Source organism: Anopheles bellator, chromosome 2 (genome assembly GCF_943735745.2).
Source record: "Anopheles bellator chromosome 2, idAnoBellAS_SP24_06.2, whole genome shotgun sequence".
Lineage (NCBI taxonomy): Eukaryota > Metazoa > Arthropoda > Insecta > Diptera > Culicidae > Anopheles > Anopheles bellator.
Genome location: NC_071286.1, coordinates 31,832,949 through 31,858,158, shown reverse-complemented (window position 1 = coordinate 31,858,158; position 25,210 = coordinate 31,832,949). Strand labels below are relative to the sequence as shown.

The following is a 25,210-nucleotide window of genomic DNA, read 5'->3' as shown; positions in this document are numbered from 1 at the left end:
CTCCGCCTGTCCCGCGCGAGAGCGGCCGCCAGGGTCCGTTGCTCCGCGCGCCACTCCGCCTGGAGCGTGCGCAACATCTCCCGGCAGGCCGCCGCAATCGCCGTCCATCGCGCGGGACTTTCCAACATCTCCGGGACCAGCCTCTCCGGTGTGTTGGGGAACCCGCCGTCGCGCAGTGCCTCCCACCGCCAACACTCGAAGACGGTGTGTTCGGCCGTTCCAGGGACCCCCGGGCAGCTGGTGCAGTCAGCAGACGGCGTGAAGCCCTTGACGTGCAGGTACTCACGGAAGAACCCGTGTCCGGATAGCACCTGCGTCAGGTAGAAGTCCACGCGTCCGTGCTTCCGACCGCACCAGGGTGCTACCTCGGGGATCAGGCGCGCCGTCCACCGCAAGTAGCGGGATGCGTCCCGGCCGCCGGTCTCCGCCGTCCACTTCCGTTGCCACTCCCTCATCGAGCACTGACGTAGTGAGCTGCGGGTGGTCGATGTCCCCGCTGCCGATGCCGCTGGTGCTGATGCTGCTGTCGTCGCCGAAGACGCCGTCGCCGTACCGATGTCCCTGCTGCCACCGCCACTGAAGCCACAGTCGCCGCTGCCTCCACCGGTGCCACTGCCGTCGTCGCCATGACTGTAGCTGCTGCCGCCGCCGCCGCTGCCACCGCTGCTGCCACCGTCGCCGCTGCCGGGCAGGCCGTGACGTGCACGGTACAGGTCCGCGTCCTCCCGCAGCTGGAGCTCTATCGGCACCATGCTGGCCAACAACGTGGCCACTGCCCAGGACACACTGACGAACGCTCTGGCGACACGCTGCGCCGCGGTCCGCTGAACAGCGTTCAGTTTACGCCGGATGTCCTGGATTTTGACGCCGTCAACCCAGACCGGCGCCGCCTAGCGCAGCGCGGACATTGCGCAGTTCGCCAGCAGCCGCCGTGTCTCCTCCGGGGGTCGGCTGTGGTTGGGCAGCAGCCGCCGCAGTGCCCCAACTCTGGCTGCCGCCTTGGCAGTCTGGTGCTCCACGTGGTCCTTCCACGAGAGGTGGTCCTGGACGACCACTCCCAAATAGCGAATGGAGCTCTTTGCATCTGCGCTAGTCCCGCAGACGTCAATAGGTGGCGGCTGCTGACGGCCACCGCGGTGGCAGCTAACCACCATCATCTCCGTCTTGCTGGGAGCCAGCTGGAGTCCCACGCTGTCCACCCAGCGAGCCACCTCTCCAAGAGCCCTCTCGGCTTTGCCCGCCGCGGCTTCGGGGCTGACGGCGCGGACAACAAGCGCCAGGTCGTCCGCGTACCCTACCAGCCTCACCGATGGTGGGAGGGGGAGGCGCAAGACGTCGTCGTACATGGCGTTCCATAGAGTCGGCCCGAGGACTGACCCCTGCGGAACGCCAGCAGAGACTGTGCGCTCTTCCAGCCCCAGGTCCGAGTGGTACTCTAGGACCCGACCACGGAAGTAGTCCCCCAGAACTGCCATGAGGCCAGGGTGAACTCCCCTACTGCTCAGCGCTGAGCCGATCGCCGTCCAGCTCGCGCTGTTGAACGCGTTGCGGACATCCAGTGACACGACCATGCACTCCCGTTCCGCTGAGGCGTTCGTGCGATTAATCGCCCGAGCCTCTGCACCACTCTCCACCACAGCCCGGATCGCGTCCACGGTCGAGCGACCGGCGCGAAATCCGAACTGGGCGGCTGATAGGAGCGGGCCGTCAGCACCGCACTCCAGGGTGTCATTCAGGCGGTCCAGCAGGACCCGCTCGAACACCTTTCCCAGGGCATTGATCAGGCAGATCGGCCTGAAGGAGGAGGGCTCGCCGGTTGGTTGCCCTGGCTTGGGCGCCAGCACCAGCCGCTGCCGCTTCCACTCCTCTGGGAAGGTACCTGCGTCGAGGAGCCGTTGAAACAGCTCCCTGAAGACTTCGGGGTGCTCCCGCATGGCCGTGGTCACCGCCCCGTTGGGAATACCGTCCGGTCCTGGGGCCTTGCGAGGGGGCAACCTGTTGGCGATGGCCACCACCTCCTCGCAGGTCACCGGACGTAGCTGTTCGCGATCCGCTGCGGCACTCTCCGCCGGCCAGACCATCGGAGGGTGTGTCGGGAACAGCGCGTCCACAGTTCGCCGTAGCACCTCCGGGTCCGTTTCCCGCGGCTGCCTCCGGCCAAGCAGTCTGCTCATGACCACTCGGTATCCGGTCCCAAACGGGTCGTCCGCAACACTGTCTGCCAGCTCAGCTTCACAGCGCCGCTTGCTGGCCCGGATTTCTCGCGACAGGGTGCGCCTCAGCTCGCGGAACTCAGTTTCGGCCGCGTCTCTGGCGGGGACACCGCGCGCCCGGTGCCACCGTCGCCTCACTGCCAAGTGGCTCCCGGCCAGACTGTGGTATTGAACCGCCCGATGAATGACTTTTATCAATTACACACTTTAAGTGTAACTTAATATTTACTTTTAAAACTGTCATAAATTGTCGGTTTTCCCCCCCCCCCAGGAGACCATTGAGCCTTATTTTTACATCTTTTGCCACGCATTATGGCACCCCTCAATGGAGGCGCCCGGTAACCAAATTCACTTGGAACACGAGCTACCTGGCGCCTCCATTTGGTGCGCTTCGCATTGGAGAGCCAGCAGGTAACGCGCAGTAAAGTTGCGAAATTTATCTAACGGCGAGTTAATTGTGATGCTCGATCATGCAGATTTGGGTGTAAAATGTAAACAAACTGATCGTATTGTACGAAATTTGTGTGCTCGCTGGCTGTGCTCCCGAACCGCAATCGGTTCGTCGGCCCGAACCCGAAGCCCGAGACTCTTGCAACGCACGCAAAACGCGAAGCAACAAAAACTGTTGCTGGTGTACCCTTGTTAACGGCAAGCGAAAAGGGTTCGAAGCAGGGTAGCAACAAGGGTTTTGTGAAATTGGCTTTTCATCCCCGCGGTACCGACCGTCCGATAGTTGCGCTAACGTTTCATAGTGTACCTTTTTCTCATTGTTGCTGGGCGCAGGAAGTGTTGCCACAAACGCTGTTTACCACCACCACCACCATACGGCCATAAGGATAAAGCCCGGCGAATTAGGCACAAAGCTCCCGTCAGACGCTAAACCGAAACACGCGTTTTCACCGTTCCGGAACGTGTCGCGGTTTTGTTGCGGGCCTACCGACAGCAAAAAAATTTAATCTAAATTCATTTAACACCGCGAAGCGTTATCAAATATGATGAAGAGATAATTTATGGCCACTCTCAACGAAGGACTCCCCTCTGTCGATGGGTTCTGGCGCTTCGGGCGCTCGTTACCGGAGTTTTAGAGGCATAGAGGCCCGAAATAACAGAAGGAAAAAAAGGCGAAAGACATAATTTATGAAGGAATGGTGTTGGGAAAACTTTGTCCTGGCGCAATCCTTCGCCCATTTAACGCGCGCCCGGCCTGATCGCGCGGCGCTTGTTTAATAAACGCGAAATTCATTGCGTTCGGTCCGCAACTTTTAGTACGCAACAATGAGGTGCACGAGCGTTACGATTGTTGCCGTGCCACGCGTCAAGGTGCGTCCTTTTTTTTTCGGTCGCACTTGTCTGTCCCCGTCCGCTCGTAGCCCGAGTGTTGACAGTTTACGAGAATACGGGAGTCAAAGTTATTGTTCCGCCCCAGAAGTACCATTTAATAGCCTTCCTAAAGGGCAAATGAAAAGATTATGATGATTTACTGTGTGTTCGCCCGGGCGCAGAGCGAGACAGAGAGAGAGAGAGAGAGTCAAAGTTGGAGACAGCGGACCTCGGCTCGTGGAAATAAAACGGGAGCAGAAAATAAAATAACATCGCGCCAACGCGCGTTCCGTGTGTCGCGTAAGGACCTCCGCGACGTGACGACTGCACGGGCAATATAACCAACCGGCTCCGGGCCGAGCCGGGCCGGCGGCGGCAGCATCTTGATGCATATCGAGAGCCGCGGGTCCAGGGCCGTATCGTACGCCTACGCCTTCGCGTGTCGTCTCCGTGCGAGTGGGCGGATAAATGGGAGTTAATGAAATTACTCATAACACTCCCGGCACGGCCGGCTCCCCCGTTGCGCCGCAGAAAATGCCACAGGGTGCTCCGTTCCGGTCGTAAGAAAGTTGGCCACCCGGCCACCACCGGCTGGCTGTAAAATTGATTGCATAATGGGAAAGAAAGTTGTAACATTTTACGATTATTTTTATATTACTCCCCTAAGCTGCTCAAGCCGGCTTAGCGCCGCGCCGGCCACGGACACGCAACAGCCCTCACGCCGTGTCATACACTGGCGTCGACTCCGGTCCCGGCACAATATATGTACTTGTTTTATGGCGTTGTAACAAACCGATTTTACGCGTAGGCGGAATGGGCCCGACCGAGAGCACCGATTCGACCACACTCCAGCGTAACGGCGGCCTTCTGACACTGCACTCTGAAGTGATTTTAATGGGTCCGCCCGAAGCGCCGATCTTCCAATCCGATTGCGCTTTTCTTGGTGACACACGTGAGAACCCTGAGTCTGAACGGAGTTTTGCAAGGGTTTTTCCCGGGGTTCTTGGTGGAAGATTTCACTTTAATTCTCTCTATCCGAACACCGGAGATTGACGAGGGTACCAAATGTGCTAGCACCGTGAGTACCGGAGTTTTACCGGAACCGAACCGTTTGCGCTTCGCAAACACACATGTCTCCCACATCCCAATGCCAACGCCGAGGTCCGGACCCGACGACACGTGGTTCAAGTCAAACAGAACACTGCCCGACTACCTTCGGGATTGGCCCCTAATCTGATGCCGGCCGGGTCGACGGACCGGTGGAGCTGCGCTGAGTAGACGATCCTTGGACGCTCTGTTGCGCCCGTGCGGTTTCGGACCAGCCGGCAGACATCGCCGTGTCTGTGGCGGGCCGGGTTCGGATGAAATTTGGGTAAAGCAAATTAGCATATGTATGAATAAAATTCACTCATCTGATTCAAAGGGACGGGACGTGCGCCTCGACATACGCGGCGTAAAAGAAAACACTAGGTCTCGTAGGTCGCGTCTTGGCACTTCGGCTTCTTCTAGACACGCGTGTGTGGAGGTGAACATTCATCGCAAACACTTCAAATAGCAAGCATCAAGCACAAAGCCCGCCACACATTGCCCGTGAATGTGTGCTGCGTTGCGGGGTTGCATAACTCGTAGGCGCAAAGGTTGTTGCCTTCATGGCGGCGTTCCGTGCTGCGCGGTGGCCGCGGCCAAACCTCTTTCCCGTGTCATGAAGTAAGTGATTTCTTGCCTCATCCGTCATGAAGACGAGCTGCCGGGTTCCGCTGTCCCGCACCGCTCGTCGCGCTGGTTTATGAGCGCAATGGAAGACGAATTTATTGCAGCCCGAATGCTTTGAAGGCACCAGACGATGATGGGACCGGGCCGTTGCCACACAACGCACCGCTCCCGTATGCTGTCACCCCTTTCGGTGGCAAAACAAATGGGCAGGAGCCATCACCGGGCCAGGCCGTGCCGTGCCGTGCCGCCATCGTTGGAGGTTGTGAAGGATGAAAAATGGATTTTGATGAAATGACTTACTATCGTGTTACATGCTCCGCGGTTCGCTCTACGTGAGCCAGCAGCCCACGCAGTGGCAGCCACCGTTCGCCACCGTTCCGAACGATAAATCGTCTCAAGTGGTTGTTCCACGGAAAATCACGCGAACCGGGAACCAGAATCGATGTTTTTCTTTTTTGCTCCCCATTTTTTTTGCCTGTGCCAACGAGGATGCAAAGGAATTTTCCCCGGGGGCCATCATCCGGTGTCTGGTGCGAGCGAGTCCTTCTCGAGACCGAACGGTGCCGGGAACGAGCGAAAGGCTTGTTGAAATGATTGAATGGATTCCTAGCAACGAGCGGCGCACCTCGAGGGCAGCTGACGATGGAGAATGTTAACCGTTTCATAAACTATTCACCCGGCTTTCTGTTGGTTTTCCTTTGCCCGGTTTGGTGCTTTTTATTTAAACCACACTCTTCCTTCCACCGGTTCCAACGCCTAACCCCCTTAAGAGGGCCCGCGGTGGAGTTCTTTCGCTGAGTTTTCCAACATAAAATAGGCTGCGCTGCGCCACACTATGCACGGTGCACTCCAGTTTCTTCACCTCACTAGCTCGGCTTTTCTCACCCGTCGGAAAGTTATGGAAAGCGGCTCGATGCTAACATTTTCCCTCGTGGCGTACTCGCTGAGTCAACTGAACCAGAAATCAAAAGAAAAACAAAACTCCTTTTCACTCGCTTTCGCACTCCGCGTAGCAGTCATTAATCTTTTCACGCGTCCGCATACGTGGACCTACGCCACTCGTCTCGGCAGAGCGGAGCATAAATTGGAGCGCAAGAAAAATCGGCTTTGTGAAAAGTTCCACCCTAGGAAAACTCAGTTCATTGACGCTCGACAATGAATGGGAAACACGGGGGAAAATCAGCTTCGCCACCCGAGTTACGCTTCACACGTTTTCCATCGACTTTGTGCACATTTTATCGATGTCATTCCTTCGCCTTGTTTACGGGCGCTTGTGGTGTGATTGGCAATTATTCAACCACTTTCCGCTGGAAAAGAAGTACGTAGTTCGGATTATTTTCCTCTCATTAACTGTGCTGTAAAATCGGTGGTAACGTTGATATTATGGCTCATCTGCCTCACCAAAGTTACAACCATGTTGGAAGAGCAGTTGTAACAGGCATTTGAGTGAGGGTAAAACACTCAGGAGCATAATTAATCCGTATCTTCAACGGAAATTCTCGACGGATGGTGGATCTTCACAAACTTAAATCTCCATACCGCCAAGTGAAACTCCAACGTTAGCAACTAACATTGCACATGATGTTTATGCTGACCTTTCAATTTTTGATGAAAAAGCACGAATGTAGTATTCTAGCACAAGGTTTGCGATTTTGAATAAATTATGAATTTGATGTTTAAAAAACCCAAACAACAATTAGTGCATAAAGTTTCCCCTTTATTTTCCTCTCTTGTGAAAAATCTAATCAAAAACGAATAGTAAGCAACAAACAAAGTAGTAAGCAAATAAATAGAATGTTCTTGTCCATAATCATACTTTCCCATAGTTGAAAGCACTGGAGTACCGTCCTAATGGCAATCTCGCTTCGCCGGAGGCACCACTTACCGTAGGAAAGGCCTTACGAACCTCTCTTTGGCAGGAAATATGCTCCTAATTATGTTTACAATTTTCCAATCGCTCGTTCGTATCGGAAGCAACCTAATAACATATTCATGCTTCGTACCATGGCGCACATCGGCACAGGGGATTCGGTGATGGCTTCGATCGATGATCTTCCGTGCTATCAGTTAATAGGCCGATACAGGCCAAGCCAGCATGGTAGGACGGGAAACGACACACGCCAGGACGTGAAATCAAGTTACCCAGCAATCCGATTAACCGTGACGACCGCATGCGTATTTGCCTTCCGTTTGGTGCGGCTTGCCAAAACGGACATCCTTCGCCGGGGCGAGCAAAATGTAAGCCAACCATAACTCATTTACATCGTTAGGTTCCGGTCCAAACACGGGACGGAATTTCATTTCTTTCTTTTGGTCGCCCTTCTCCGGGGCCGTTTGCCGGTGCCGGTAAAGCGTCGCCCAATTTCACCGTTAATTAAAGTAAATTAAAACGCTCATTACAATTTTATTCAATTACCACACGCCAAGTCAGCGTCCTGGGTGCTGCAGGACCTGGAGTCTTCAGCCGCAGTAGCCGAGCAGCGGCGATGGCCATCGGACTAATGCGCACCACAAGACGCCAGCCGAGCGTGGCCGGTGGCGACGGTGGCTCAGTGATTAAAATTAATTATACTAAACCGCCAACCAGTCGTGCGTTTCGTGCAGAAAAGCGTGCACCACCGCGAACCACCGGAACGGCGTGGCCACCGTGGCGCAGTGTTTGGCTAAGTGGCTGGAGCGCGAAAAAGTCACAAGTACTAGCGAGCACCAGCAGCAGACTGACTAATGCCGTTCCGTGCAGGACTCCGAGACACGTGGCCCCACCAGAGCCACAAAATGGCCGCCCGCCACACGCAATCAGTTGATCGATTTTTCAGCGCAGCGTTTAATCGATGACTGGTTTGCCGTAGTGCTGTAAGCACATCAATCATAAAGTCAATGCACTGCAGCTGTTCTGTCACGCAGCACTTTAATCACGCATCGTTCAGCGTTTCAAATAAATTGCAATCGTTTTTTTTTGTAATGTACCTTCTGGCCACGTCACTACGAAAACGTTTCTGTCAGGTTTTAGCGCTGGCCGATTTTTGCTTTCCATTCTGCCAACTTTTGATGACAGCGAACGAAATCACCGTCAGCCTCTGATTTTCCCATCGACAAAGAAGGCTGAGAAAGCATTCGAGCAGTTTCGAGCACATTTGGGATAGTGCTCGAAACTGCACGAATGGCGGATATTTATGATAATGTTTCGAAGTAAGAACCATACGGTAAACTTTAAGGCTCAAACGTGCCATCTAATTGTGCGGAGCGATAGTTTACTTCGCCTCCTTCGATACAGAACCGTCCATTGGCACAAGTAGTTTGAGGATCTAACGAACGGCACACCGGCACGGTTGGCAGTCCCCTGACCGATTCGCAGCAAATAAGATCCCCGGTAAACCAGACCCTGGAAACCGGATCCGTGGAACACTTTAGCGACCGTAGCTGATGGCTGTCTCACTTTCTGACCACAGGCGCCCGATTCAGATTACAGTTTGGTTTCGGTGCCAAAGCCAGCGCCATGGACTGCAGCCGAGGGCCCCGAAGCACTGCGCTTCATTAGCTTCGAGTTGAGATTGTTGTAGAACCGATTCATCAGCCCCCGACCACGGACCGGGACCGGGAGGTTCCTGTTGCTGACGGTAGCAAAGCGACAAACGTAGAGGCAGTGCCACCTCGGCCAGTGCGACCTCGGGAGGCCTACTCGGCTGTGGGACTGCACGAAACTCAATTAACGGCCGAAAAACTTTCGATCGGGCTTCCATCTGCCGCAAAGTTTTCGCAATGAAAGAGGTAAATTATGCCCGGACCGAAGCGTCCCGTTATCCGCCGATGGAGGGAACTGGAGCCCCCGACTGGAGGGAAAGTTTCCATTCGTTTCGGGAAACCACGGGTCGGGCTATCGAATGGGTCGCTATGTGCTGCGGTAATCATTCCGACCGCCTCGGGTGGATATTTATTTTGACGAGCAATCGTTTTGCTATCCCGGCCGTGGGCGAAATAAAACCATAATTTTCGAGGTCGCAATCGCACGATTACGATTGCGGGGTGACTGTTTCTCCCGTTGCGATAACAAATAATCGGGGCCTGGTAAACCATGAGTTGCTCGCTGCCTTGGGCTGGCACCTCGGGAATCAATCATCTTGTGCGACGCCTGCGGAGGGCAGTTGTGATCTCATTAAAAGTTACTTTTCTATCATTAGCGAACCCGGTCACACCGGGCGGGTGGAGAGAGTGGAAAGCAATTTTCTTTGGTGCCACTGGCGGGTAGATGAATGGCCAACTGTCGCTGGGTTGCACGACCACGTCCGCCATTAGTCCGTATACCGGCTCCCTAAGGCACGTCCGTGGACGACGTTTGTCGACTCACTTATGGCCTGAAGTTTGAACAATTGTTCAAACAGTTGTTCAACCAGTTGTTCGAGCAGTTCTTCAAGCAGTTCTTCAAGCAGTTGGTCGAGCATCGTTTTGGGACGAATAGTAATTGTTTTGTAATGGCCCTACCAATTGTGATACGTCGCAGACAATACAGATTTCATTCTAGAGATTTACCAAAACATTATTGACAGTATTTAAGCATTCATTCCAGAATTTATTCAGATACTGTGCACATGTAATTTCTAGATTTGGAATGAAATTAAAGACAAATGGTTTAAATGAAACAATTTCTAAGACTTCATGTTGCCAGATCTACTACTTTCGAACTACTTTCTTCGGTCCTCAGATGAATTGAGAATGGAGCAAATTTAAAGTAAAATAATGTTCAATGTGTGACGATATTTCCGTATCTCAAGTTCGTTTTGTTGAACGCTGGTGAAAGCTTCAAAACCCATTAAAGCTCTACTTTGCCGGTCTTCACTTTGTAGGTGGAAGGAATAATTGGGAAAATCACATTAGTTTCACCTCGTTCCTATGTGGTGTTGCTCTCTTGTACAGGGACATTTTCACAACTCCAGCAGACCAAAGCCCAGTACCTTCTGTAAGATCACCGATGGCCAACAGATATAGAAATAGGCGGTGCGTAGTGTCCAATACCGGATCCAGCCGTTCCCTCGGCTGCTTTATGTCAAAGACTTGTACACATCAAGATTACTCCGGCAGAGAAGTGCATTTCCCGGACAAGCAACGGTTCGTTGTTGCAAAGTCAATCCGTTTAAAGGCTGTACCAACGGAACGGATGGTCCATGTTTTCTTGGACCGTCCGCCCACTTCCACCGCCGCCCAGCAACACCGCTCAGTCAACAAACTCACGTCATTAAATCAAAACCGTCATCTCATCGCACGCGGTGGTCCGTATCTCCAAGTCACGCTCGATGAAGCACGAACCCCGTGAATGGAATGGGCTGTCCATCGCTGGGACGGCCCTTCACTCCGTTCGATCCTGGCCGGCCCTAGCTTCGCTTCCCTTACGGTGGGGCTTGAGTCAACAAATTTCATACGGACAACTTTTACCCCGCCGCCACTTCACTGCCAGTCCTTGCGCGAGCCCCCCCGGGGCCATGGACAATCTGCTACGTCCTGCAGCGCTACTGATGGCACATAATTTCGATCCGGAACTATCCGTCATCTTAGTGCAGTGCTGACTTCTCCGCCGTCTTCGCCTGCGCCAGCTCAGGATAGAGCAAAGCGGTTTGGCTTTCCTTCTCCTGTTCTACGCTTTTTTCCGCTGAGGTATGCAAAACGGGACGGACCTTCGGACAGTGGATGGCCGGGCGCAACAGAGTGTAGTCCACCTGGCGTGGCAAGCCAAAAAAATTCCCCACCATCGGGGCGTAACTTCCCGCCTATCCCTGCACCCCGTGACGCGAGTCCTTGGCCTCGGCCTCGGGAAGGAAAAGTGTTTCCATATCAAAGCAGCGGAACGTGATTTGAAATTTTTATTAGTCTCCACTCGACTTGCAACGGCACGTCGTGGCCCTGAGGCGGGGCCTTCGGTAAGACCTTCGACGGGTCGGTAACAGCCAAAGGAATAAAAGGCTATAAAGTACATCCTTTCCCGGTACAGCACCCGCCGGTTGGTCGGTAGCTGGAACGGATTAAAATCGTGAGACGCCATCGTGGGGCGGTTATCCTTGGCCTGCCCGAGCTAGTCCGGAGCGCGCCTCGTCCGGGTCCGATCGGGCACGTCAAAAGTTCCGTAACCCCCCAGCTCCGATCGAAGCCTCGATTGTGGCCCGAAAATGATGGTGGTTCGGATGGAGTCGGGAGTGAGGGGGGAGGGGGCTGACGTAAAATTATCCCACCCACCGATCAGCGGTCGATCCCTTTCGCAAACGGTTCAATCTGCCCGACGACGCTCATCACGTTCATTAGCTGTCGAATTTACGTACCAAAAGTTTACGGTACCCGTACATTCGGGCTGGATCGATTTCCCAGGATCCCTATCCAGGAGCCGGGTCCGAGTGAAAATGTGAAAAGTTTTCCCTTTTTTGGCCACCGGCCCCCGTGGTAATGGCGTCCATTTTGGATGCCCAATATTTTGCCACCATCATCGAACCGAACCGAGGGTCGTCCCTATTTTGACGTGAGTGTACTCGTTCGCGCATGTGTGTGCGCGAAGTGTCAAAAAGCCAAAGTTACACCCTCAACAGCACCCGGGGATCAGGGTGGTTGTTGATTTTGGGCCAATGACTTTGGGCCGAGCCGGTCCAAGTCACTCCGAACTAACATCAACATACGATAAGCCTTCGTCGACGGGAAATTTAAAATTAGTTTGTTAATTAACATTCAGAAGCATCGTCCCGGGACTCGCCGTACCACTACGGGGCCAGAAAGGTCAACAGCAGCAACAGCCAGCTGTTGACCGAATGATGTTTTAATCGAGTGCTCGGTGGAAGGAAATTGAAAAATGGAAAATCGAGCGATCGATCGAACGGGCCCGAGGATTACACCAATGATTGACAGCCCTCTGGCGTGCCAGTCATTTCGGTGCTTCCGGTCGGGCCTGATTGTAAATCGAGTTTGCGAGTTGACCCACTTTCGCTCCGGATCCGGCAGTCCTTCGGGCGAGTCCTGTACCCGGCCCGAAGCGGCCAATGCATTCTCGGGCCACATCCTGGTGGTGGTGGCCATCCGAACAACATTATTCCGGATGCTCTGCTCGGCCGGAACATAATCAAATGTTAATCTCTTTTCTCTCTCTTTCACTCTCTCTCTCACCCACTTACTCACTCTCTGTTTCATTCTCTCTCTCTCTTTTTTTTCGGTGGCATCCCTCGTCATCGGCCTCAAATCCGGCAGATGGTCCCAAGTCCTCGCAAACAAGCTTAGCGGAGCACGAAACCAATCCGAAGGTAAGTCTGCGGTCTGCGGCAACGGCAAGAAAATAATTCCCTTCCCGATGCGCTCACACAATGGCCGCTCACACAGAGTGCAATCGAATCTGACGTCAGCGGTTCCGGTGGAGGCCCACTTCCGGCGGGCTCTGTTTTATCGCACACACGTACACATTCACACACGGTTCCTTTCGCTTCCGGCGCCAAATCCGATTACATCACTATCAGCCGCCCTCAGCCCCAGCAGCGCCCACGGTGTCATCGCGATCATTACCGTCATCATCACCGGATCGGTCGGAAATGGTCGCCTTTCTGGCAAATCAGCCTCTGACCGTTTGTTTTTTTTCTTTTTGGTTCGTTCGTTCACGCAAACCGTGCTCGTGCTAAAAATAATGATTCGCCCCCGGGTTAAAACCCGGAACCCTAAAAGTAAAGGCGATCGGTACTGTGTGGTCCTGCGGTCCACACGCGCTGTGGATCCAGCGGACGAAAGCAATATTTTCCCGTGCCGAACCATGTGCCGTGGCCAGTGACTGCTTCGGTGTACAGGTGAACGGAGTTCGGAACCGTTCTAAGGGGCAAGGATTTGCCAGCACGGCCGATGCTAAGCCTCGGCTCGAGCGCCGAAACCAACGACGATAAGCCTCCGGAACAATGCATCAAACATTGAAGACGACGAAGCCTGCAGCGCGAACTGGCTCCCTGTGATCCCTGAAGTCAACGTTGCCAGCCTCGTTCCGTTCCTGGCCGTTTCGCGGGTGTCGAGTAATTATTAATAGTTTTGATACATTTATTGAGCGCAGCGTGGACCGTGTAGACTCTCACATGGAGTGTTCCCACCGTGCTTCCCACATATCCGGTTTCCGGCTTTAGTAGCGCCGTGTTTTGGGGTTCGAGTCATGTTTTATACACGCTTCCGGCAGACTTTAATTTGTAGGCATACTACTGTGACCAGCAAATATCGGAAATTCGCTTATAGCTCAAAATTTCATCTCTCTATGTCTACTTTTTTCCAAAAAGTCCTTCTTTGGAAAAACCTTCGACACCTCGAGCGGCGTCTTGAGCTTAGCGAACAGCCGAATACGATGGTTGCCGGATGATATGGCTCGAGTTTTTGGCAAAATGATGCCAAAATCACGAGGAAGTTGAACCAAGAATTGATCCTCTGAACAGTTCCGGGAAAAGAGCATCTTGAGCTCCGGGAAAAGAGCAACGCCTAGCATCTTGCTTCACTTAAAGTTTTCATTTCTTCCTCTTTCATTCCTTCACATTAACATAATTCGAGTACATTGTGAGATAAAAAATTACTTTCCTTCAGCGTACGTTACAAAGCTCCCGAACAATGAACTGTGGGCAACGTAAACTCATTTGATGGACCCGTCTAACCCGGAGTTCGTGAAGGATAAAGTGTCCTATGCGGTGGTTTACTTTTTTTTATCGCGTTAGTTCTACTCTTTCCCCCAAACGACCAGTTCATCATGATAGATTATGAAAAATGGGAAAACCCGACCGTTCGGGTCACCACGCCAATGAGATTGAGCCCTGCCCTACGCACCCCCCGGGATACTTTGACGTGTTAGGCCGCAGGATCGAGGAAGGATCGAGGAAAACGAGGAATCGATAAGGATATTTGATGCCGACGAAAGCGACCGACCGACCGACCGGGCGACCAGTTGATTGAATTTTTGGCCAAAACCAACACTCTCAATGCTCCGCCAGGGGCCGGATGCCCCAAGAATCTCCACCGACCGTACCGAGCCTGGGTCTGGACCTGGGGGCCAGGCTTTTCGGGAAACGAAAGCGCTCCGAAAATTGGAAAATACCATAAAAGTCGGGTAATCAATGACTACAACAGAGCATTGATTCCAAGACCCCCACCAGGCTCGGGATCGGGAAACGCGGCCCCATTGGCCGGGCGCTGATTGGGTGGCGCACGGTTCTTATCCGTTTTGCTGGGAAGCGATCCAATTTGTCCGATTAGGGCTTTCATTAGGTGGATTGTGTAGAAACTTCGGCGTCACTTCGGCGTACCGCCGACCAACCCGCCCGACGCTGTCTGGGAAATTAGGCGACGATAGGTTGGGTACGTTGCCGGCACCGGAAGCGTCGCTTCGCACCACGCAACAGGCCGCGGGCTTTAAGAAGCTTGTAATTTCCGGCGGACTACGGGGGACGGTAAAAGTGCCAACTTGAGACAAGCGTAGAGCCTTCGAATTTACAACTTTGGAATTTACATATCATTTTAGTATCTTAATCTTGCTTTAACCGGAAGCCGTTGGTCTCCCCGCTAACTGTATAATGGGAGCTAAAGAGCTCCGAGGCATTCAAATCGCTTAATTATCGTCTTGGACTGTCATCCGTGTGACTGACGCAATCTAACCACAAACCAGCGCCTAATTATGCGACAAGTCGCCCCGTGGGAGATTGCCAAAGTTCAAACGTCTTCGTCCGCCGTCCATTACGTCCACTGTTTTCGGTGCCACGGCACAGAAGAAAGCGCAAAACTATCGACCGCCGGCAAACGACCGCTGAGAGACAGGCTCATTAACGTGCCAGCGGAACCTCTAAGGGCAGGCAAACTGTTTCAGGATTTTCCCCTTCGGTCGACAGCCCAATCCCCACCCCAGGTTGTTTGCAACTAACCTCCGGTTGTTGGTTTGGGAAAACAGGCATTAGCGTCATATCTGGCGCTAGGAATCGATAGTTGGCCCGGGTGTTTGGAAACGGGACTGGAACAAAGCGTGTTGAGTTTAACAAATGGCCCACAGGACAGGACTTTTATTAGTGATTGTTTTATATCAGCATACGTGTAGCGTCAGGAATCACAAACAGCGGTTTAGGTGAAATACGATGATTTACCAAGAGAGACATACCAGTCCAGGCAAGTATTCTTGACAGAAAGTTCCCGTTGGGCGGTCCATTTTCATCACTCGCCGGCAACTGCAACAATGTAGACGGGTGGAGAGGGGTCGAAGCGGGTACCGAACCTGCCAATGTTCAGCGACATTAAACATGGACCGCGTGGTCAACCGACATGGTATTTCGCAGCGTGCGACTCAATTTATCGATAATCTGATTATGGCCGGAGTCAATAAAATTACCATAATCCACCGTTCGACCGGATCATGTCAACGGTACCGGCCGGATTCCGGCGGTGGCCAATCGCCACGAACGAACATAATTATTCCCCGGAGAGTCCATCGCAGACCACTCCGTGCGCTGGAAGCTGGAAACATTGCAACACACGGCGACCATCCCGATCGTTGACGGGTAAGATGCAAATGTCACCGCAGTGACGGCCGAAGAAGGAGCCGGAAAATGCCAAGAGCCTAATTGAATTTCCATTGTGCGACGGCTGAAACCGTAATTGATTTATATTGGCCCTTTGGCCCACCGTAGCAGCCAATCCACCGAAGGAAGACGGCGACGGACCGAAACGGCGGCCGCCCGGTGCGATGTTTGCGATGTTTTTGCAGGGTTTTCCACCCCACCCAGCCCGGTTGCCCGGGTTGCCCCCCTGGTTGCCCCCCTGGTTGGTGATAAATTTTTCCACGAAATGAGCCCGAAAATCGACTCGATTCCGACCGAAAACGAATGCAACAAATGGCTGGGCCCCGGCAAGGCTCGGATGAAGTTGTTCGCCTGGGCAAAAGTTCGGCAAGTGAGGAAAAGGCAGGAAGAAGAATGAAGCCATTAACACTCCGGTGCTTGCGACTGCCGGGCCCAGACCCGGGGCTGGCTTGAATCAAAGAGCGAACATTGCAAAAGGACAACAGGTTTCCGGTAGCCCCGAGCGACAAACGGTCCGCCACCGCTCCCCCTCGGGTAATGGACGCAATTTTTCGGCCACCAGCCTCGCACCCGGAGTGGCCTCCGGAAGTGGCTCCTTCCCCAACCATTGGCTGCCGTCGTCTGCGATTGATGAATCGAGCTAAATTCGTCGAAGTACGGTTTCGGTGCAAACAGAAAAAAAAGAAATGACGAAAGCCACCTTTCTCAAGGCAGGGCCTGTGGGCCTCAATCAGTCAACCCGAGTGCACAAGTCGTAAAACGCAAACACTGGAGAAATGGGAAATGTATGTTCGGAAGGTATCCCACCCCGAGGCCGTGTGGTCGAATGGTCCAACAGATGGCAGGAAAATGGTTTTAGCCCGAAACCGGAACTCGTGATTGCTTCATTTGGTCATCAAATTAGGACGAGTGTGTCCTGCCGCATTACGCACAGGTCCGGCTCGTGGCTCCCCCGCACTTTGTTTTGATCATAATGTAACAGTTTTACGGTTTCACTTCTTTTTATAACCTTTTAGCCATCGTGAAAAGTTATTATTTGACGCAAGCGATCAGAAGCAGCTCTGAAACTCGGTGACCAACGTTGGTGCCGCAAAGTACAGCAATTAAATATACAACTCCCGCAGCAGCATCGCTCAGGCGGAACCCGTTCATCAAACCAACATACGCCGGTTCCGGATGGAGGCGCCTGGTGCCTCGTTGGTCGCACCGAACAGAGGCGCCTAGTTAATGTGCCCAGGCAAACAAATTTATCGTCCCATTTGAGGCTCACTCTGGCACCGTACACTAATTGGTAATTTCCTCGCGCGAGTTCCGCGAAAATGGCTCGGTCGGTGAAAAGTTCCGCCAACAGGAGATCGGCATGATCGGACTGATTCATTAAATATGCGTGTTCGAATGGGTCCCGCCAGCGGTGGGACATGTTCCGACGCAATTCACCGTTGGCACTGAACCCACGGACGTGTCCGATGGGTTGCTTCACGAGGCCCACTTTGATGCCTCCATCAAAACGGTCGGTGAAAATTAATTCACTCCCATTTCCGCCATCCGATTGGAAGCTTTCCTCACGCGCAAACGGTCACAATTGATTAATTACTCGCCCCCGTACGTTGCCGAAGGGCTTCGAATCGTGTCGAATGGAAGTAACATATTCAAAATGCCGCATATCGAACAGGTTCACACAGCTGTCACTGTGGTGCCCTTTTTTCAGTCTCCCCGCGTGGGCTGCCTGCCTTAGGAGGGTCGTCTTCTCCGGCGGAACGGCTCCAGCGTGGGATGGAATTGTGAATTTATGACCTTTTCTGTCAGCGTGCTCCCGCACTCCGATTTCCGGGCACCACTCGGTTGGCTTCCAATCCTCGATTCCAGCCAATCAAACGTTCGAGCGGTGGCATCGTCGGTTATCTATTTTCAAAGTTCGCTACCAGCATGCGGCGACGGTGACACGCGGCTGGAAAAACAACCATCTGCCAGCGTCGGTCGCGCATCGGTCGTAGTAGTAGTGAGCGAAACCCGATCCTGGTTCCTGCAGAAGGAACGAATGGGGCATGTTTCGCCATTCATTCGACTGTGGGAAGAATATCGCAACTGGAACACGCTAGTAATGGAAAGGAAAATGTTTCTTTAAATATGCTCCAAACCACGCGTTTTGTGAGCCACCAGGCGCCTCCATTGCTCCTTTTTATTCTTGACAGGACTATTCAATAGAACAGTCACAATAGGAAATAGGTACCAAACATAGTGTAAGGTTCTCGCTCTTGGCACTACTTTGGAATGGAAACTTTTCATTCACCCAAACTAATAAAGAAATGGCATCGTTGGTCTTTCGCCGATTTGTCGCGTCAAACACTTCCCGTCATTTTCGGTCCAGGTCAGTCCAACAAGAAGACAGGTGACAGAAAGCGAGTAAAGATTTTCACCCTACAAATGAACCACTTTCGACACTTCAAACAATGCCCTAGGGCACCGCGGCCACCAAAAAAACGCAAACCTTTCTGTGCCCGGGAAGTGGGCTGCTAATGCCGCCATCAACCGAGTGCCACCACATTTAAAACCTCTTAGCGCCGAAGCCGAATCCGTCCGACCGCCGCGAATCCGGAAAGCGACCGTCTTCAGGCCGCACCAACACGGTGCTGACGGTGCGTAAAGTTCGCCGAAAACTTTTTCACAAAACAGCCGCCTCCGTTCCCAGCCGCAGGCACTGTTCCCAGGGTTCCGGTTTCCAGCCAAACATTCTTCCGACGTCAGCTCAGTTCAGTGGCAGAAGATGGTACTTTATGCGCCCCGCAAGCGAGCGGGCCGTGGACCAGAATTTATGCGCCCCCCCCCCCCCCCGAAACGTTGACTCGGTGGTCGCGGACTCCAACCTTCGTTTGGCGAAAATATGAAAATGATGCAAAATAATGCCTTCGCTTTTAAGGCGGATGCAAAACGTCGATGAAAAGTATGCGCACCGCAGCACCGACGCACCACCGCAAAATCCCGAGATCCTTGCGATAGGGAAAATTGGAAGCAGATCGCTCGTACCCGATAGCGGCGAATAAAACCCGATGGACGTAAACCACAAAACGAAACACCAAAGTCCCGGTAAGAGCTTCGATGCCTCCACCAGCCTCCCCAAGGGAAGCCTCCCCAAGGGGCCTCTCGCGGAGCTTTATGATAATGGTGATCATTGCAAATGAAATCGGAACCCCACTTCATCTGCCTGCCGGTGGCTCGAAGCATCGAATTATGTACCGAGCGTGGGAGGTTGTGGCATTGGTTGTCGATGTGAAACAAGCGAAAGAAAGAAATAAAATTCCGCCGGCCCCGCTGCCTCTCCGTGTTCTCCGCTCGACTCGCTGCTTGTGGCGGTCGGCAAAAATTCAAAGCGGGCAGAGAAGTGAAAGAATTTACTGATTGTTCCCGGGTAATGACGTTGTGATTTTTATTCGTATCATGAAATGCTGGCGGGTTGAGTCGAACGGTCGAGTAAATCAGCAGTTTCGCTCCGCTATTGCTGAGGGTGGATTGAGTTTTGCTGCCTAATGTATCGTAACGTGTGCCGCCAGATTTGAGGGTCACCTAACACGGTTCGCTTCGAGTAGCTTCCGTGAAAGTTTTGTGTCCGACAACAACCTTGATCACCGTTTTCTGATTGGGGAAGTAAAATTGTTTATGGGTTTCGGTAAATCTTTGCCATTTCAAATAACGTATTACTTTTTCGCAACGCTAAAGGGAGGTCTGTGTTACGACTGCAGGACAGCGACCTTTTCGCAATAACTTGTATCAGTCCTCGATGGGACGATGTCCAGAAATAACTATCACTTGATAACAAATGCAAATGTAAGCAATGAAGCGCGGGAAAATACACAACGCAACGCTCGTTGGGATGCAGGATACGTGGACCGATAAATGTGTTCTGCAGGTTATGAATTCTGAAACCGATCACCCATCCGCTAGCCGGATATGGATCATAAAGTGTCAGAATCGAAACCGGTATGAGTCCAGAATGCTAAACGAAAAGGGCCCAACGCGTCTATTGTATTGACCAGAAAAATATCGTAATTGGTTCGACCCAGAGACAGACGCAGAATGAAATCAACGCACCCAAAACCAGTCATGCAAGAATTGCGTTACTCAATCACGAGAGTTTCTCAAAGTGAGGGTCCTTCCCAATTCCTGTACGGTAAAGAACTTTCCTGCGTTGCTACAGCTGGATTGGAATTAGTTGTTTTGGTCAAGCCGCGCAATCAACTAGGAATGGAGAATAAACTTAAATTCTTTTATTCTGAGGTCCTGCAGCTCGGCTGGAACAGCACTGCCTAACTTTCGGAGACTCTGCTCAAGCTATGTTTCAATAAAAACATTCGTGTTTTCCACTTTCCTTATTTAGAACATGGATTAATATGTCCACAAGATGCTTTAGAAATAAATAATAGATGAATATTATGTGATGGTTCATGTGATCGTAACATACGAAAACCATTCTCAAATCTCCAGAGTGGTCTGATCGACTCTAGAACGTAGTGGTAGATCTAAGAGTCGACCATTGTTATACAACACTAAAACCTGCTTTTCATTTTCCATAAACTGCTCGAAAATCCTTTCTCTATCGACAATATATTTTTTTAAATGGATTATTAACAAACGAGGCTACTTTTGTCTTGACAAGTTATAAATCATAAAACATTATGTGTATTTTGTAAAACTAGCGCAACCTTTGTTGGATCTTTTGAATTTATTGGCCGTTGCAACACTACCGGCATTATAATGTTAGTCAGTTATGTAGAAGTTGTGTTTTCCTAAATGAGCCCAAAACAACACAAACACATTGCACATATTTTGATTCCGTGTTTTTCATAAACGTCAGACGTACGTAAGCGAATTTCGGCCCCAATCATTGTGCTATCTTTCATCACTCCATCACTAGGTCAATAAATTATTTCAGTTTCGGGCTTGCCAAACAAAACTCCAATTTGCCGAAGGCCGCCAGCAGCGCGCCCCAATTGACCAAACACGGCCAATGCAATCAGACAGGATATTCGCCCCGTCTGTCAACAGATATCAGCTATGTCATGATTTTAATACAGCGGCACCGTGGCACCAATTTGTGTGGTGTTTCACCTCACCCCACATACAGATACAAACATACACATACACAGAGCCGATGGCCAGCTATCGAAACCCTGCGTGGCCCAGCCAACCTCGAGCGCTCCGGGGCAAGCCTCAAATTAAATTAATTAAAACTAACTTAGCAGCGTCAGCGGGCGCAACCCGCGGCCACAAATTAATAGCGCCGTCGGACCGCGTTTTTCACCACCGGAAGTTCCGCCAAAAATGGCCCCACCGCAGGGTGCCACAAAATTTCCTAATCACGACGCCCGCCAAATTCGAAGCCGAAACCCGGTTTCGACCAAGCAAATGCGCCGTGATTGATTGGGCGCGGCTTTGGCTCCAATCTTTTTTACTTTATTTTAAAGTTCACAATTATTTTCCAACCCTGTTTCACCTTCTCCCAGTGCATAATTAATTGTGCAGCGCCCGACGGGGCCGATCAGCGACTCGAACTCTGCCTTAGCTGTCTCGCTCGCTCTCGCGCTCTAATTGTTCTAATCCCGAGACTTTATTTGCTGTTTCTTGCAGGACCACCAGCAGCCGAAGCATCGCCACCGGCGGGAAAATGGCGCCGTCGGGGACGAGGGGCCGGAGGAAAATTTCATCGCCCTCGCGCCAGATGAGGCCGATATTTATAACTTTCCAAACATGATGAGCATGACCATGGCAAACGGGCCGGCCGGCGGCGACGACGGCGGCGGCAGCGCTAGAGGCGATCGCAATGTAAATGAAGCGAATCCATTTAATGAATTTCGCCATCCGCCGGGCGGACGACCGCCAGCCGCGGCCGTGGACGACCAGCTGGCGCGGCCAACGGGCGAGAAGGAGTTGCCGGAACTGACGCTCGATGACGACGACGACGACGACGACGGAGGAAACGGCGGGTTCGGTGAGACAGACGGGCGGGCTGGTGGCAGTGCGCTCCGCTTCGCCGACGCCGCAGACGCCACCGACGACGAGGACGGCGGTAATGGGGGCGAGGTCGAGGAAGAGTCCGAAGATGATAACGCCATCGACGGGAGTCGCTTTTTGCGGCCGATACCGAACGATCGAGGTGGCGACGGCAAGGGAGAGCCGGGAGCGGCGGTGTCGCGGACCGAGTCGGATGCGGCCCTGCTGAGCAAAAGCATCGACTTCCTGAACTCCATCGACGGGGCGTACTTGCTGGCGAACGCGGTCGGGTCGGAGAATCGAGCGAAACCCGGCGACGGTCGCTCCACCGGACACAGGACGCGGGGCCAGGATGATGGTAAGTCGACGGTGTCGGTTATGAAATTACTGTTATTATTGTTATTGCGAGGGTCCTGGACGTAGACGAAGCACGACTCGGAGGGCGCGGTTTGCTTCCTTCTCCGCCAAACATCAAATCGGAGTTTCAATTGGAACATCGGATGGATACTGTTGAACACTCGCGTAACGTGAGCGGTTGCGATTCACCCCATTCAAGCAGTTTCGAGCAGTTTAGATAAATGACGGACTCAAGCTGGCCACCAGCTTCCGGTGCCAAACTGCTGTAGTTATGATAAATTCATGCAATTTTGATGTTGACGTCTACCATTATATGGGGTGTCATAAAATGTGGCACACTCTCTGCCAGCAACTGCTCGAAAACTATAATATGTGCTCGAATCCGCAGTATAGACGCAGAGCTACAATTTTTGGTGGATTACATTAGTGCATAGGCATAGAAATCCTGAACTTCAAAATAAATGTAAACAACAGTTCTAATTGAACGTTTCCGTTTTCGAGTTGACGCTGTATACAAACATTTTTCTGACTGCTTAATAGCCTCATAGCATCTCTGTTTCTATATGTTGCTGCTAAAACCGATCAACCTAGACTTCGATCAACGCCGACTCTAACAATTCACGATTCAGTTCGCTGCTAATCCATGGTCACGTATAAGGAGTATTATAGGTTTTGCCCAAACAGCTCGAAACTGCTCGAAAAAGGAAGAAAGTTTTGCGAGGTAAGGGCTGCGCAGTGCAATGCTACAACTTGCACATCATCATTGACAGTTACAGACTACTTAGACCATTAGAAGTACTCGAAGACGCCATTCTGTTGGGAATCCTAGAGACAGTTCTGGACCCTATTTGAACCCTGCAATTCACCTATTGCTCTTGTGGTGTGTGTTTCTCATTCGCAGACAATAAGCTTTCCACACACAAACCGATGGCGAAGGGGGCGACGGCGGCGGCCGAAGACACACCCGACACCGGCGAAAATGACGTTTTCGAGCAGATGGAAAAGAAGGCCAAGTCGTACCGGCTAAAGCTGTACAAGAAGCACAAGAACTTCAAGCACACGCACCATCACCGGGGCGGCCTGTACCATCAGCCGTACCACACGTTCCACCACGACTACTACCGGCGCAAGATGCTGGAGCGGGAGCGGGAGCGCTGGAAGAAGATGCAGGACCTGAAGCCGGACTACCAGGGTCAGATCAACTACTACGAGAACTCGAACAAGCTCGAGACGAACGAGGACATCATGGCGCACCTGAACGGCCGCAGCAGCAGCAGCAGCAGCCAGGAGAAGTGGCCCAACTTCGACAAGGTCATGAGCTCGCTGAAGACGGAAGCCAAACCGGACAACGTGCCGCCGTACATCAAGAAGTACAATCGCCGTAACAAGCAGTTGATCGACCTGCTGGAGGGCACCATCGCGCCCCTGTCCGACTACAGTGCCCACAAGCACCGGGAGCGTAAGTACCATCGCAGGAAAAATCCACACTGGATGGAGGAGGACCTGTTCGAGGAGCAGCGGCCGAGCCAGTCGAAGACCCAGGGCATGCAGCGCGACTACATCCAGGAAGCGATCCAGTCGTCCACGATCCACTCGAACGCGCTGCCCGGCGAGGGCATCCACATCATCTACGACAAGAAGCACGGGCTCGGCGACGGGCACGACGACCTGGACGAAGGAGGCGGAGCGTCCCACATGATGTACGGGCGGCCCACGATGTCCAGCGGCCACGGCGGGGACGGCCATCCCAACTACAAGCTGTCGTCGCGGGCCGGCCAGTTCGTCTACCACCGGGTCGCGTCACCGCAGTCGATGGGCGGCGGCGGCGGGTACGGGCGCCTCAAGCGCCAGCGTCTCCCGTTCGTGGCCATCACCGACCGGCGTCTCAGTGCACCGCCCAAACGGCGCCCCAGCAACGGGCAACCGGGCATCAGCAACAGCAACAACGGCGGCAACCACATCAGCGGCAACAACCTACTGAATCACCAGCCGATGCCTTAAGAGTCGAGATTCACCAACCCTCTGTCCTCCCTCTCCCAACAAAGCTTCTCTTGCGCCGGCGAATTATGCGCCACCGCCCCCGGCTTTTTTATTGCTTCTTCACAGGATCGCACTCCACTCGGCGCGCTTCCGAACTAGCAACGGTTTCGATACTGTGTCCGACGGAACCGAAAACGGCTCCTGGCCGAAGAAGGTCCTCCTCCCAGATAACCGCCCCCCGATAAATCACCCTTGATTTATCGCCAGCTGTGGGCGGAATTTAGCAACACTTTTGGCTCCCGAGTCTGGGCTCGTCAATGTTTTCGATTTTTTGTTTTTTTCCCCTCCGAATGACGCCCGTATCGATCCTGGGGGGTGAGCCAGCTAGGCTCACTATCGAAATCAGCCACACAGTTCCACCAGAGAGAACGTAAACAGCACCGGAGATTGGCACCCCCGAACGAAGCCCACCCGAAGGTGGTGTATGGAGAAGGCGGCGGCGATGACGACGACGACAATATATATTTACTGAATAAAAAAAAGAAAACAGAACGGAAAGATGATGGACGACAGATTATGCGGCAAAGTGGCCGCACTGGTCGGCGATGTCCGTTTGATGGAGGAAGACGAGAAAAAGTAAACGTTACATTCGCAGAGCCCTCAGTGGACGCCGCTTCCAAGGCGAAGCGCACAAACTCTACAACTCTGGTGAGCGCACCTTGAGTGCGTCACCAGAACACTTAGCGATGGAGACAAATAAGAGCACCCCCACACCCACACGCAAACACCCGGTTTGACATCGATTTATAGAGGTGCCTGGCCGCCACCGGGCCACCGTGCCGGAGCCTGTTTGAAGGAAGGAGATCTGGAGATCCACCAACCGACCGACCGAGCGACCGAGGCACACTCTACCGACATATCAATCAGAAGAGTTCAAGTTCATCCATTCTCGCCCTGATCCTGTGGGCCCCTGTGACCGGTGTCCGCCGCCGTGCTCGGTTCGTGGATCACTCGATGCAGGCTCCAGCCGCAGGAGGTCAGCTCGAATTGGCACGCCGAAATTGCCGCGGGGCCGAGCAGAGAAAACAAACAAAATCATGA

General features: G+C 52.8%; 1 protein-coding gene across 1 annotated transcript; it reads left to right on the top strand.

Moving 5' to 3' along the window:
• The first annotated feature begins 3,488 nt into the window (after positions 1-3,488).
• LOC131207384 (uncharacterized) lies at positions 3,489-24,130 on the top strand. The gene is made up of 3 exons (XM_058199995.1): positions 3,489-3,533; positions 21,410-22,130; positions 23,031-24,130. Exons 1-3 carry the CDS (start codon positions 3,489-3,491, stop codon positions 24,128-24,130), a joined length of 1,866 nt encoding a protein of 621 aa, XP_058055978.1.
• Positions 24,131-25,210: the final 1,080 nt, after the last annotated feature.